The following is a 16261-nucleotide window of genomic DNA, read 5'->3' on the forward strand; positions in this document are numbered from 1 at the left end:
GATCTACTGAATCAGATTTACAAAGGTAAGGCCCAGAAGTCTGAAATAATGACTGTCCCCAAGTAATTACAATGCAGCTAGATCAGCATTTGGGAATATCGCATTAGGCGACTATTTCAGTAGACTAAGTGGGAGGCTGGCTATATGCTCCATGAGGGCTGTTCTGCTTATCACTATATTCCTAGTACTTACACAGTGCATGATACTTGATAAATGCTCAATAAATATTTATTGAATGAATAGTTCTTGAATGAAGATGGTTATTCTGAGGTTCAGGAAGGCCACTTCCCATCTAGTGTTTTGGTTCTCTAAAGAGTTATGATAATTAAATGAGCTAATACATGAAAGCATTATATTTATGTGAAAGCAATACACAGCGCCTAGCACATAGTAAGTGCTCAGTAAATGTTAGAAGGGGGAAAATTCTCTTCATCTTTTCTCTCATGGTACTTTGTGTAAATAGGTATCTTGGCAATTGGTTTATGCCTGACCAGAGCTCCTGAAGTAAGTATGCAGATTGGTTTTACTTTGGGGGATCTGGATGTTAAGCAAATAAAAAAACACCAACAATAGTGAGCTTAAGATGTTCAAATTAAGTACAGAGATGCTCCTCTGCACAAATTAAAAATAAAGTCTAGTGGGAGTATATGAGTTGATTGGATTACTGATTCTCTCCCTTTAGTGGCTGGCAGTACCCATTAAAGGGTGCTTTGCCTTGAACAGGTAGTCGGTGGGGCAGAAAGGATTGCCATTGTTAGATGCCTTTCAGTTAGAATTTTGGATTTATAAGCAGACTCCAGGAAAGAGCCTGGCCATGAGTTCCTCTGAATAGCTTAGGGTCAGGTCCTAAGTTCCAAAGCCAACCCCTATACCTCTCTTTTATGTCTTTGGAGATGTAAAGTAGACCAATTTTGAACTTTATAATAATGGCTTGGACTTATGAATACTTACCTTGGTTATTAAAATGAGTTTCTGAGAGGCAGCATAGTCTAGTGTTAATAGCATGGTTTCTAGAGCCAGACTGCTTAAGTTTGAATATAGGCTTACCATTTATTAACTGTGTAAACTTGGGTAAACTATTTATCCAGGTTCCATCATCTGTAACGTGGTGATGATATAATGGTTTAAATAAGTTAATAGATGAAAAACGTTTAGAATACCACTGTGTACATAGTACGCACCACGTGATGTTTAGGTTTAAAGCTGCAGGCCAAAATGCCGACTAAAGAATGAAAATTTCCTTGGAATTTCCTCTGACCTGAGACATTAAGTACAGGGCAGTTAAAACAATGAGATATACAAATTTCATATCTCAGCTTGGCAAAGATTAAAACAATAAAGAAGACCCATAATATATATTACCACAGAACACATGGGCAAATAAATACACATTCATGGGTTGGCAGAGACAAAAATGGAAACAGATCTTTTTGGAAAGGATAACTTAAATGCCACATCCTTTAGATCATGGAATTTCACTTCAGAATGTCTATCTTATAGAAATACACAAGAAGTGCAAAACAACAACAACTTGTACCTTCAAGGCCAGAAAGAATTTTTAAAGCCGCAAATAATAGAGCTGAGATATTTTTTTTAATTTATACCTTGACTTTATTAGAAATGTCTGTTCATCTGTTAACATTTCGAATGATTATGATCTAACTTCAGTTCTTAAAGTCACCAATATTTACAATTAGGAAGGCCAACAGGCTTTTCTTGTGCAATTAGTAGACAACACAGATGAATTAACATATATGCAATTATTCTGTGTTCTTATTAATCTGAAGAATAATAGGCTTTCTCTGTAAAATGGCTATTGCTTATTCATGAACTCTGTACACAAGAAGCTTAATAAGACAGCAGCTCTAAATGTATTTCCTGTACAAAATCATATGAAGATATAACTACTAGCTTCTTGTCCAGTACTGTATGCTAAACAATAATGAAATAGTAAGTATGTGAAAACTATAGTACCACAAAGATTAAACTGTACTGCTAGTTTACTCAAACATTGATTCTAAAATGGTCATGAAATGGGTAAGCAAACTATTCAAAAGACAGAATTTTTACTGTTCTCTTGACTGATTTCTAGTGTGACTATCTTTACTTGATCTGTACTTAATAAAAACAACATAGATGGAATTGATAATTTAGAGAATAACAGTGCCCTTATTTGCATGCTAAAAATCTGCCTGTTCTGGTCTACAATTGTGCCATCTAAATAGTAAGTAAATAAATAGTACAGGATTCATCTTTGTGGGACCTAGATTCCATGCTCTACCAGAAATAATTCGTGGTCAATAGTACTGTAATTCTGTGGGGTATGAACTGATAAAAAGAGCCTTCCTGTGAGTAGACAAGAAGCTGGGCAGTTCAGATGCTAAAACTATTAAGAATTTTGGAAGTTTTAGCTTTAAGCTGAGAAATGTTTTAAGAGCTCCTGTAGTCACATGTGAAGAACATCAGATAAATTTCTTCATTAAATCTTTATTACAGGTCTCCTGATTGCTTTATGTCTAGATTGATTATGAATAGAAGACATACTGATTTTCATCACCTTCTTCATCTAATTTAGGTTTGTCAACTCTTGAGATATCATATTACTTGTTTTATTGAGGCTTACTTTTTTTCCAAAATCCTGGCTCTTGCTCAAATTCTTATTCTCACAGTCTTCACTAGCTTAAATATATTATCCTTTAAATGTTCTATCCAAGCTCACATTTCTAATGGATTTGTCTTATAAAACTTGGTTGCCATATCTTGGACATTCATTATCCTCAAAGTTCTGAACAATACAACTATTTCTAAAGATATAGAGATAATCCATCAGCATGGTTAGCTTGATCAGATGCCCTTTAAAAGCATATAGCATATAATATAAGGATTTAAGTTTTTCACCAGGTGTTTCAGTTGGGTAGTAATTTGTTGGTAGCTTAGATTTGGTTGAGTAATTAAAAGAAAGAGGGCTAAGTAAATCTGATGAAAGTCGCTGATTAAATTCTGATCACCTGGACTAATTGTGGCATTTGAACCAATATTCAGGTTTATCATGAGATCTTTGATCATCACTGTTTTTTTGGTGATTTTACTTGAACCAGATAGAAATCTGTTTCCCACTCCACTGCTGCCTCTTACCTGCCAATTCAAAAAGGAAAAGAAGTGAGAGAAACAGTATCTGAGATGCTAGGGCCAATGGGGACACACTAGATGTCTCCCCCACCCCCAGGAACTTCAGTACATGTATAAGATAGGTTTTTTAAACTTTTATTATTGTACATTTTAAAGTTCAAATTTAATACATTTACTTAAAATCAATGAAAACAATGAAGTTCTAATGCAAATAAAAGATGAAGTTGTAGACTGAGGACACTTGGATTTTCATGTTAAACTTATAGCATCGAATATATTTTTGTGTTTTTAAAAAATTCTACAGCATTGAGAAAATCCTGATTCACATAGATCAGTAGTTATAAGTAGTAATAACTTTTAATAGCTCACCTTCAATCTCAAGATACTCAAGTTAAATTGATCGAGTTGCTTGAATTGAAAGTTTTGTATCAGAGTTCACTAAGAATAGCAAATGTTCACATTCCTTATTAAAGTATAAAAGTCAGATGAGCACACAAACTTGAGCAAGTGCTAGAACTATATCATCACTATTGTCACAACACCGCTGCTGGAATTTCACTGTGTAATTATACAGCATAACAGGAGCATACTCTGAGAATGAAGAGCCTTGCTTGTTTTTGAGAATGTTACTTCTATGATTGAACCTCATAACTTTATAGATCATTGGAGGGAGGAAAGATTTAAGATGGAGACAATCATGTACTTAATTCACAGAATATAAGGAAGATTAAGTGAAATAATGCTGGCACGGTTCTTAGCACAGTGCTAAGTGCTCAATAAATGGTAATGGCTATTTTCAACATTTAATAAATAATTGATTTAATTGGATTAGGTTGAGGGTCATAGGAGAGCAGCTGAGTATTTGAGGTATAAGCAGCATTCTCCATTAAGAAGATAAAGCCTTGTGGAAGAGCAGAGACTTAAGTAAAAATTAAAAAAAAAAAACCACCTGTGTTGAAATCCTGTCTGGTACAGCATGGCTATTTTTAACCTACTGAATCCCAGTTTCCTCATCCGTAAAACAGGGATAATATTTAACCTGTTTACAGGTTGTTATGAGAGAACTAGTACAGGATAGTGTTTGACACATAGTAGGTTTTAATAAACAATAGCTATAAAGAAGAAGCTAAGGATAGAACCAGGTTAGTCTTGTTTACCTTCAGCTGGGTCAGGAGGAATAGGTAGTGCCACACACTGAAGCAAAGGAAGATGGCTCTGCTTGGATGACTTATGAAAATCTTTCTGACTGATTTTATTCTTGGAAGAGTTCCCTAAAGATGTATGATTATATTGACACCCTTATTAGTTTTCCTTAAACTGTTCTCTTAAATTCTTAGTATTATGCCATATCATTTTTTTCTTCCATACACCTGCATTTATTTGGTACCTTTTGTACCAGTAATACTGAATAGATAAGGGGTTGCTAAAGGAGTAAGCAAGTTGAAAACAGTAGCTGATTATAGATGCTGATATAAATTCCTGTAGCTCATAGTCAGTATTGCTCATGTGGTAGCTAGCATAGAGGGTAAAAAGTCTCTAAGTTGAGACTACTTTTGAATGACTATGAAAGTGCAGCCTTAGATATACAGGCTACTTTTAAAATTTTGGCCAAATCAAAAACATCCTCTCCAATTTGATGTGCCAGGGAGGAAACACTTGCTTTGGACAGGTGTGAAGCTTCACCTTGGACTTCTTGTGAGAGTTCCTTTTGTCTGCAGTAATCCAACAATTTGTGTAGCTGTCTTTAAAAAAATACATTTATGTAGTAGGATAAATCTCTATATAATTTAACTACATAGCATCTTCTTATCCTTTCATGGTAAGCAGAAAAATGTAAAATGAGTTTTATTCAAGCAAACGCAAACTAACGTAGTCTTTTTCTCTCCTCCTCCTCCTCTCTTGTTAAATAGGATAAGTTCTGAACGTCGAAAAGAGAAGTCTAGAGATGCAGCCAGATCTCGACGAAGTAAAGAGTCTGAAGTTTTTTATGAGCTTGCTCATCAGTTGCCACTTCCCCATAATGTGAGCTCACATCTTGATAAGGCTTCTGTTATGAGGCTTACCATCAGCTATTTGCGTGTGAGGAAACTTCTGGATGCTGGTGAGTTGTTTTACAAGGACATGATAGGTCTAAAAATTAGAAATCAGAAGTAATTGGAAATTACTTTTAGAAGGTGGTCATACTCTCACTTCTTTTGTAACATGATATCCTTTTTATTACCTGCCTTTAAAGCTTCATTCAGGAATTTTAAGGTATTGGCCTCCCTCCCCCTCTTTTTCTCTTGCTGCACTTACCTGCCTACCTACCTGTATCTAATGACATGACCCTTCTCTTTTCAGTGGTTTGCCTTGCTTCATTAGTTTAAATAATCATTAAAAGCCCCTGGAAAATCTAATTTTAGTCTTCCTGTCCTCTGGCCTAGACTGTTTTGTGTTAAAAGAATGACAGGAGAAAAAATTTAAATATATAGAAAAAATATATGCTGCATGTGTTAAATAAAGTATCTGGGGAAAACTTTATAGAAACATCTGAATATTACTATCATTTAAGTATAACTTTTTAACTAATTTTTTTCTTCTTGTGCTTTTTTTAGGTGATTTGGATATTGAAGATGAAATGAAGGCACAGATGAATTGCTTTTATTTGAAAGCCTTGGACGGTTTTGTTATGGTTCTCACAGATGATGGTGACATGATTTACATTTCGGATAATGTGAACAAATACATGGGATTAACTCAGGTAAAATACCCACATATTAAGAGCCCTTCTGTATGTGTTTATGATTTTATGTTATAGGTCTAATTTTTTTTTTTTTTTTTTTACTGTTTTTACAGTTTGAACTAACCGGACACAGTGTGTTTGATTTTACTCATCCGTGTGACCATGAGGAAATGAGAGAAATGCTTACACACAGAAATGGTGAGAAGAAAAGTTTATTGTTTGATTTATTGTGACAGGTGGTTTTACCTAATTGGATACTGTCACTAATTTAAAAATTCTGCTGTTGTAACCTAAGGCCAAACCTCGTTTCATGCTTAATAAAATGTTACTCTATTCTTTGTTAAGTCCATGCTATTCTATTTTTTAGGAATTTCATAAAAATACCTAAATTTTTTAAAAAGCCCACCTAATCCATAAATAATTATACAAATATATGAATTGATAAAATGGAAAAATAAATAAAAATCAGGACCAAGGAAGTTAATTTAGAATGTAACTTTAAGGCAAGGGGAAGTCATAATACAAATAATAGGATTTTAGACAGTTATTAAAGTTGAGGTGCCAGTTTGGGTTCAAGCTTCTAAATGCCCAAGAAAAAAAAAGTTTCCCCAATTTTAAAGAGCATAACTGCTGTCTGACCCCTCAGGTTCTTCACAATAATTTGAGACTATGCAATTCAGTTAGAAAGTATTACATTATGGATGCCTCCACATTAGCAGTAACAAAAAAGACCTGCTCGGACCTTTAACTCAGGAATGAATTGTTAAAAATAATCAAATGTTCCAAGATTTGGGAGAAAAGTACCTTGTGAATTACAAAAACTGAATTAAAGTCTTTTCACACCTGTGCCTTCTTAAACAGAGTATATGGATCATAATTTGATCTTTATTTCATGACTCAAAAGTTACCACACTGAAAATTTGTCATTTTGCTCTGTGGTTGTTCTTTGCAGCTCTCCCACTTAAGTGTAAGTTTGTTTGCTTTTACATTAAACAACCTCATTTATATTTCTTTGTTAATAATTTTTTATGGTTTTCTGTTTAATCTCACCTCATTTATACTAATAGTTAACCTTTATTGAGAGATTACTCTGTGCCAGGACACTGTTTTCTGAATTTTATGTGCTTTAACTCCTTGAAAAACCCTGTGAGGTTAACTATTTCTGTTTTACTGAGGAAACTGAGTTACAGAGTTACTGAATAACTGGCTGAAGATTACTTGGTTAGTAAACAGCAGAATAAGGGTTAAACTAAGGTAGACTGGCTCAAGTCCACACTCCTTAGTACTTTAGAGCTCTTTTCATGTTCACCAACTCTCACTACATTCTACTGCCATTTCTCACCTTGGAGCCCTCTTCTGTTATTTAATTTCATGCCGTGTTCTTACTGTGAACTTGGAAAGCAAATGAATACTTGTTAGAATTCTGTGTAAAGGAGGAGTAAATATACTCTAAGCAAGGACCTAAGTGGGCCGTTGATGAGTTTAATATAGTGTTTACACTTTGAGGTTTGTATTGGCAGCTCAGTGCTTCCCTTGAACTAGACTATAAATGCATGGATATATGGAAGTCTTGTTTTGATTTGGTAATGATGCTAATGCATTATTCTAAATCAGATATAGTCTACTTATTATAGCTTAAATGTATGTTTTTAACCAAGTGTTTTTTTAAAGCACATGAACATTCAAAGCACATGTGCTCTCTTATAATAAATTTGTGATTTAATTATGAACATTAAAAAAATCATTCCTAATGTTAATGAATTTTTGATATTTTGTTGGGAAAGAAAAATGCAGATTTTCACTTTTAGCAAAGTGGGGCTGCTGCAATGCATCACATTTTGATGATACACTAAGAGCCTGTGGTATTGTTTATACAGCATAGTCCTATTTCATTTAAATTCTAAAAATAAGATTTAGAGTTCAGTAAATTATTATAAAATATTTATTTTTATAGGGCTAAAAACTTAGTTGTTTAAAAACTTTTTTTCATTAGGAAAATGCTAGTACTTTTCACTTACCATAGTTTTTAAATTTATTAATATCTTCATGTCCCAGTTCAAAGGCTTTGGGTTCCCAAAGGTCAGTCCAATTCAAGTTTAGGTTTTGAAGGACTGAAAATACCCCAAAGAATTTACATGTGGATCTCTGCTGCTACCACAACGCCCACCCACACACACACACATCCCTAATACCATCACCAAGACCATTACAGTTCTTGTGGTGTCTTTCTTAAAATCCACTTTCAAATGCTTCTAGGGAGGGCAAATTCAGTCCTATTTAAGTAAACCCAAATAACTTGTATCAGCACCAAGACTGCCCCAACTTGCCTATATTCTGTAATTGTGAGTATGAATTAGAACTCTTCTTTCTCAAGAGTCCAGTATTTCTAGCTAAGCAGCCTAATTTAAACGTATTATCTTGTTTCTTTTCCACATGTTACTTTTCTTTCAATATATTAGCCTTAAAATCTCCAGGTCTTTTTTAAAAAGTTCTCTTCTCCCTTATTTCCATTCATCTTTGAGTTTTTATAGATTGTACCTCTTCATTTGTCTTTTGTTGCCCTTCTTTTCACTTCTACTGCCTGCTGCTCAGCCCCTCATTACCATCATTGTATTCTAATTCTAACACATCATATATATTGCTGCTAGATTAATGTTCCTTAAGTTCCTATTGTGCTTCCCAACTCAAATTTTTTAGAAGCTGTATTTTGTATATTTAAGGCTGAACTCCTCGTTGTGGCATCCATAGCCCTCTATAGTTATAGCCCTAACCATCCCTTCTAAGTTTGTCTCATTACTCCTCTGCATGTACTTTATATTATAGTCAAACTGGACTATGCACTGTTCCCCAGATATGTGCTGTTTTTTCTCACCTCTCTGTTTTTCGTTCTCTTCCTTCTGCCTGGAATACTCTTCTTATTCATCTCTACTTACTGAAATTCTAATGTCTATTTTTCTAAGAAGGACTTTTTGGTTTCCCCTTGACTAGAAGTTATCTTCTAATCTCTCTCTGTACTCCTTTAAAGAGTTCTTGTAAGCCTTGGGCGCTTACTCTACATCGTATTATTGTCATTGGCCTCACTACGTATACTCAATTTTTAACTTCTTCAGGACAGGCATTGTGTCTTGTTCATCTTTACACTGCCTGAAGTATCTAGTCCAGATCCTGAATAATGAATATTTTTGTATTTGTTGTGAATCAGACTGATCAAGGAAGAGGAGAAATCAAGTTGCTGTTTGTTTAGTCACCTGAGTCTAATCTCATTTTTTTAGTTATCTGAGGCTTGGAATGGGAGTAAATAGACTTGAGTTTATTTAAATCTAACTTTGCTTTGAAAAGTCATTCAACATGTTTTTTTGTTTGTTTGTTTTTGTTTTCCTAGTAACAAAGTAGAGATAATTTCCTGCTTGCTTTACAGGAAGATTTAAGAAAAATCAGATATATAAAAATGTTACTTGCTATTGAAAAGAAATTTTCTGTTTTAAAAGTCCTATAAATATACAGAATATTTATTATAAATTGAGCTAGCGCATCTAGTAAAAGTTTGGAGGAGTTTGCTGAAGTTCTTTTTTTGGGTATGCTTTGTACACTAATAACACAGTTATAGGGCAAATTCATACCATGTTTATATTTCTTTGTGATTTGACCAACCTTACTGGCTTGAATGTGAAATGATTAGGTGCTATCCCAAATATGGATTCTCATCCCACCAACTCAGGGAATCACTACTACTGTGAACCCATTACTTACTAGAAGTGTGTTAAATCCCTTGGGTATGTTAGAATGCGCATAGCAGTTGTGCTCATGTTGACACTTTTCATTGAATAGCACCTAGGTGCTGGAGACTATGCTATTCTTACTGTAATAAATTTGTGTGTTTAATTATGTTTTTTAAGTTTATTTCATGTTTTCATTAGGCCTTGTGAAAAAGGGTAAAGAGCAAAATACACAGCGGAGCTTTTTTCTCAGAATGAAGTGTACCCTAACTAGCCGGGGAAGAACTATGAACATAAAGTCTGCAACATGGAAAGTAAGTAAAAATGATCTGTGAATGCACTTGATTTATAGATAAATTAATACATCTTGACATTTCTAATATTAAGACAGCATTAGAGGAGTTCCCTGATGGCGCTGTGGTTAAGAATCCGCCTGCCAATGCAGGGGACACGGGTTCGAGCCCGGTCCGGGAAGATCCCACATGCCGCGGAGTAATTAAGCCCGTGTGCCACAACTACTGAGCCTGTGCTCTAGAGCCTGCGAGCTGCAACTACTGAGCCCATGTGCCACAACTGCTGAAGCCCGCATGCCTAGAGCCCGTGCTCTGCAACAAGAGAAGCCACCGCAATGAGAAGCCCGCACACCGCAACAAAGGGTAGCCCCCACTCGCCACAACTAGAGAAAGCTGGTGCGCAGCAACGAAGACCCAGTGCAGCCAAAAATAAATACATAAATAAAATTAAGATAGCATTAGAACTATGAGGGAAAAACTACTGTTCCTTGGCATTTATAGATTTAACATACAAACAGTGTAGTAATTCACAAATTTGAGGCATGAACTTAAGTTATGTGTATTGTGACGCTACTGGCTTTGCCAACCACCCAGTGTTTGAATCTTGATAGAGATTAATTTTCTATTCATTGTTGTATCATTTCTTTGCTCAGTGTTGAAACACAGTCATCAGATCAAGAAATAACCATCAAACAGTGACCAGATAAGTGAAAAATCAGCTCAGATTTGTATGAAGGCAAATTTTTTTAAAGAGTAATCTTATGGTGCCTGAGGAGTAGGTCATGGGTGGTGTTGTAGGGAAAACATTTATTGATTTTCAAAAATGTAGTAATCTACTAATGACAGTAAATTTTATCAAAGCTTACTTGCCATGTCAGACTCAACTGTCTCTGCATTTTGTTTTTTACTAGCATAAATTTTTTTAAGAACTGCTTTGCTTTTCTTCTTACATAGGTACTTCACTGCACAGGCCATATTCATGTATATGATACCAATAACGAATCTCAATGTGGGTATAAGAAACCACCTATGACATGCTTGGTGCTGATTTGTGAACCCATTCCTCATCCATCAAATATTGAAATTCCTTTAGACAGCAAGACTTTTCTCAGTCGTCACAGTCTGGATATGAAGTTTTCTTACTGTGATGAAAGGTAAATGAAATATAAAATATAACTTGAAATTTTTAATTAGTCCACAGAACTTTTTTAAACTATTAACTGTAATAAAGACTATGTATGCTTTCTTCCACTTAAGTTGAATACAACCATACATCCTAGAATTTAGTAAAATTAACTTTAAAGATTAATTCAGCCACATTTATTGCACATTTACTATGTACCATACATACTTACTCTAGCAGGTGCTATCCAGAGATTATTAGGATGAGGTCTTTTTCCTTTAGGGGTTCTAATTTATTTAAAGAAAAAATAAATATATTTCAGAGATATACAGTGCATAATTTGAGGAAGGATTACTTCTGTTTGTGGATTAGAAAAGAAAGTCTTTGGTCATTTCCTCATCCTACATATTTTTCCTGAGCAGCTCCATCCTTTTCCATGGTTTCTATTGCTGTTTCTCAAATTTCTACTCATAACTATTTCCATTTAATTGCCAATTTGATATTTTTATCTGGATATTCTTCTGTATTATAAACTAAATATTTCTGTACTTGACTGAAACACTCCTACCCCTAAACAACAACTTCAAAAACAGCTTTTCCTCTTTTAATGCCTATCACGATTAATATTACCACTGTAGACACATGACTCCAGCAAACATTGGGAAGTCGTCCTTACCTTTTCTTTTGCTTTCATTATCTACACTCAGTTGGTTCCTAAATCTTAATAGATTTACTATGTACATATACCTCCTGATCCATTCCCTCCTTCCACTCTTGCTTTCCTGCCATTGAGTTCTTCAGCTTATTATTACCTTTGGCTTGAACTGTTGCCATAGTCTCCTAACTGCATCTCTGCCAGCAGATTGGTGCCCTTTTAATCTCATCCAGGTTTCCAAGAAGTGGACTTCCTCATGTGAAAGTCATATCATGTCATGTGAAAATGCCTCAGTTGCTTCCTTTCATCTTCACACACAAAAAAACTTTTGTTTATAAAAAATATTATAAGAGCAGGAGATTTTTATCGAAGGAAGACATACATTTTGAAAAGCTGAAAGAAAAACAGACCTATGCAATAAATCTAAACTTCTTAGCATGGCAAGCAAAGATATTTATAATCTGGCCCCTGCTGACTTCTCCAAATTAATCAGGAGGAGGGGAAGACCCCTTCTGATGCGGCCCCCAACACCCTACAGCCAGAGAACTCCACATGCTGTTTTTATTGTCTTAGTGCAATGATGGTTTCCTCAACTCCAAACATGTACTTAGCTTCCAAGAGCCGCCTACTGCATCTACTTGTAGAGCTTTCCTTGTTTCTTTAAAAAACTACCGTTCCTTATACATATTCTGTCATAACCTTTTTTCAGCTTTTGTAATTATTTGCTTGGTTGTCCCATTGTTTACTATAAGACTGTGTAACACAGTGGCTGAAGGCATAGGTTCTGTACCCAGACTACTAAATTCTGACTTTGCTGCCTATATCCAGATGATCTTAGACCCATTACTACTTTTCTTTGAGCATCAGTTTGTTTAGAGTATAATACATGTATCTGTATTATCTTCAACTTGAACATTATGTGAGAAAACCGACTTGAAGCCCTTAGCTCTAACATGAAGTGGATAAGAAGCCCCAGCCCTACTGGACAAGAAAATGTGACAGAGCACTGGCTTTGGAATCACATAATTCTTGATTCAGTCCTGGCTTGCAGTCCTGGTACTTACAGTGTGGCCTGGGTGTTACAACTTGACTGTTCTAAATCTCATGTTCCTTATCTGTTAAATAAGGGTCACGCTTCAAAAGGCTGTTGTAAGGAGTTTGTTTAGTGCCTAGTACACATAGTGACCGCTTCACCACTGGGGTTAGCTTTAAGAAGAATGAAGACAGAAGAGCTAAGAAGTATTTTATGGTGTTTGCTGCCTGTATTTATGTCAATGTATGACAGAACAGAGATGGCCCATCGTTTTTTAAGGAATTATTTTTTATTTTTTGAACTCAGTATGAAGTATAGGGGTGGGCTGGGGAGAAAGAAAAGCAATGGAGCTACAATGAGAAAACAAGAAAGGGAGTGACATTCCCCTTCTGGTTATATTAGAAAATAAGCAAAATGGTCGTGGCAGAGGGGTAAAGGCAGCCTGCTTAGAGACCAACCAAGTAAGGTTTTGAGTCTGACCAGGAGATTGTTGTTTTCTGGTTAGAGCTCTTTTTAGGAACTTCTCACAGCTATAACCCCTAAGAACCAAGATATAGAAAAAATTTTACTCAATTTTGAGAAAATCTAACATATCAAACTTCTTATATCCAAAATGTCCCACAAATGGCTATTATTTATTATACTAATTTCCACTTATAATCATTCAAACATTTGAGCATCTACTATATTTGTGGCACGACAACTGGCACTAAAGTAGAAATGAAGTTTAATTCCCACCCCATGATACTTAGAATGAATGAATCCTGTACTGCACAGTTGCTTTAGATTACAGGTTTCCTAGTCCATTAAAAACACTTTGATTAAACTTTCTGGATCACTCCTCCCCTTTTTGGTACAAAAAGCTATGTAATTCTCTAACGTTAATTTATCTTGACCTTTCTCCCTCAAATATGAATACAATTGACCTTCTAGGAAAATAATGCTGTTTATATTTTGATGTTTATATTGTAGTGATAGACATACCTCAGCTCAGATTGAGAAGCACTGATTGACATCTGATTAAATCAGAGCTCCTTAACGTGATACACAAAAGCTCTCATTAACTGATCCTCCTACTTCTCCAACCTCACCTCCCCACTTCCCCCTGCTAACCACGTCAGAGTCTTTGTTGCCTGTACAGTGTCGACCATTTTCTCATCTCTGGCTTTGCTTGTAGTGTACCTTCTTTCCGAAATGGTTTTGCTCTCTCTTTGACTCTCTTTTATACTCAACTCATAAGTCTCCTATAAGAAGCTGTCCCTCACCGCCACCATTCCTTATCATGGATAGGGCTGGTTCCTCTGATTCCTGCACGATTCCCATCACTGCACTTGCCACATAATTTCATAAGTACTGTGGTAAGTGCACCAGAAAATTCACCATACTTTGCCTTTGCATTTTCACATCTAGAACAATGCCAGGCACATATGGGAATATAAAGGTTGAGATAATGAAAAAATTTTAATTCCATGAGAGTTTTATTCAAACATATAACCTATATGAGACCAATTAAAATCATTTTTAAAGCATAATTTAAAGAAATAGGATTTTTGGATTTTTTAAACAGTAGTTTCTTTTGTAATGCTGCCACCTAGTGTAGATGTGTTTAGAGATATCCCTAAGTAAAGAATTCTGGATTTTGGCTTAGTTTTGTTTAGTTTCTGTTTTTTTCAGCTATTTATCTGTTTATTTATTTTGGAATAAACTATGGCAGATCTTGCCTTAAGGTATGACAACACAAACAGTATTACTTTTATACATTTTTTAGGAGAAGGATATCTCCCCTGTGTGTTTTCTGGAGTTAGCTGGTTTTTTGGATACAGTGCATTATATAACTTTTGCTTGTGCCTCAGTTAGAAAGTCCTTTGAATCCTAAAGTCTGAGAAATCAAAGAACTTAACTCATGTTTTGCTCCCTGAAAAGGAGAGAATATTTGTTTAGCGTGGTGCTAAGAAGACAGCTTTCTCTTTCTCATGAAACGGGCTCCATTTCAGACTGTGGTTAGAGAAAGTCTTAAGATCTAGTCTCTGTTCTAAAGGAACTGCCAGGGAACCAGAATGGGTAAATGGATTATTTTCCAGTTCATTTTCAGTTTGATATCAGTTTCATCTGAAATGAATTCCTATAATTTTATGTAATTTCAAAAACTAAGTACAAGAGTATCTCCCCAAACCAACAAAATATGAATTTATTTAGTTCCTATATTAAAATTTTGTAGTAGATATTGATCCCCCAAAGTGTGAAGCCTTGCCTAGAGGAACTGTTATATAAAGAATCTGATTTTGTATACACACACACAAAAAGAATCTGGTTTTATGGTAGAATAATGTTATGAGTTTAGTCTATAATTTAAATTAAATGTCATTAACTACTTTTAAAGCCTTTATCATTTAATTTAGCAGTCCTTCATATCTATCTATTACATTAATTAACTGTCTTATTACCAAAAGTGTGTACAATAAAATATGATAAAAATAGGTAACAGATAAAAGGGTTAAATAGCAGGATGAACCCTTAGGGCTTAAAGAAATGCATGGTGCTGCATTTAGTAACTGTAGAGTTACTATAGGTGAGATACAAGTTTATCTAAACAAAGAAGAATGCTCTTTATTTTTGAAAATTCAATTGTCCATAAGATTAAGGCATATCAGTTACTCTGGAGAAGCAAAATGTTCTTCATTAGTTAGTTTCCGTCATTTTTATTCTTACTTACATTTTTTATTTAACAGAATTACAGAATTGATGGGATACGAGCCAGAAGAACTTTTGGGCCGCTCAATTTATGAATATTATCATGCTTTGGACTCTGATCATCTGACCAAAACTCATCATGATAGTAAGTATAGATATTCTAATTATTTAACTCTTGCAATTTCTACTGTTTGGTTATATATCTAACTTTTTGGTTAAAATTAACCAGTCTTCCTAGACCATACATTTTAATAAACCACTTCATAAGTGATCTGGGTCATTAAATCTTTGTTTTGTATTTATTGTAACCAATACCAGTTAAAGCAGAATCATTTAATATATAAAACTATCCAGGCATTTTACAAAATCTAAAAAATATGTATCATAGAATATAGCATCATTTTCAGAATTCTTACCTAAGTATTCAGAACAGTTGGCACAAAGAACGCACTGAGAAAATAACTGTTCAGTGAATCAATGAATGCAAATATGATCAACATCATGCACTAGTTAGTGGAAACAGGTACACTTGACGTAAGACATAATGCTCAGTTTTACTCATATGAATGTTATTTGAGGATCCCATGATAAGTAAAACTTTGGAATTTCTCAATTGCCTGTTTAATCTGTACCTAAACATGACTTCCCAGTGTGATTGGGAATGCCTGAATGTCACTGAGTTAGCATGATTAGCCTTGAACTGCAAAACGGGCCTAAGTCCACAGTCAGGGTCCCAATACTCATGATGATATCATTGTTACTATTTATCTAGTACTTTCTCCCAAATCAATAATTAAGATTGCCTAAATTGCCAGAAGACTTCAGCATGATATCAACTGAGATTCAAATATGCTAGCACATCTATTTGAAGCATCTTTGGTTCTCTGGAAACTACAGCA

General features: G+C 34.8%; 1 protein-coding gene across 3 annotated transcripts in view; it reads left to right on the forward strand.

The window, feature by feature from the left end:
• Positions 1 to 16261, forward strand: part of HIF1A (hypoxia inducible factor 1 subunit alpha) — a 41959-nt gene that overhangs the window by 14794 nt on the left and 10904 nt on the right. For 2 of the 3 annotated variants that reach the window (XM_007471700.1, XM_007471701.1), the window contains exons 2-7: positions 5040 to 5230; positions 5724 to 5869; positions 5965 to 6049; positions 9769 to 9881; positions 10815 to 11014; positions 15401 to 15507. In XM_007471700.1, the coding sequence (XP_007471762.1) occupies positions 5040 to 5230; positions 5724 to 5869; positions 5965 to 6049; positions 9769 to 9881; positions 10815 to 11014; positions 15401 to 15507 (842 nt within the window). Of the gene's footprint in view, positions 1 to 3814; positions 3913 to 5039; positions 5231 to 5723; positions 5870 to 5964; positions 6050 to 9768; positions 9882 to 10814; positions 11015 to 15400; positions 15508 to 16261 lie in introns of those variants that run through there. The other variant, XM_007471699.1, reaches the window with a different exon arrangement.

Source organism: Lipotes vexillifer, unplaced genomic scaffold (genome assembly GCF_000442215.2).
Source record: "Lipotes vexillifer unplaced genomic scaffold, Lipotes_vexillifer_v1.1 scaffold531, whole genome shotgun sequence".
NCBI classification, from domain to species: Eukaryota; Metazoa; Chordata; class Mammalia; order Artiodactyla; family Lipotidae; genus Lipotes; species Lipotes vexillifer.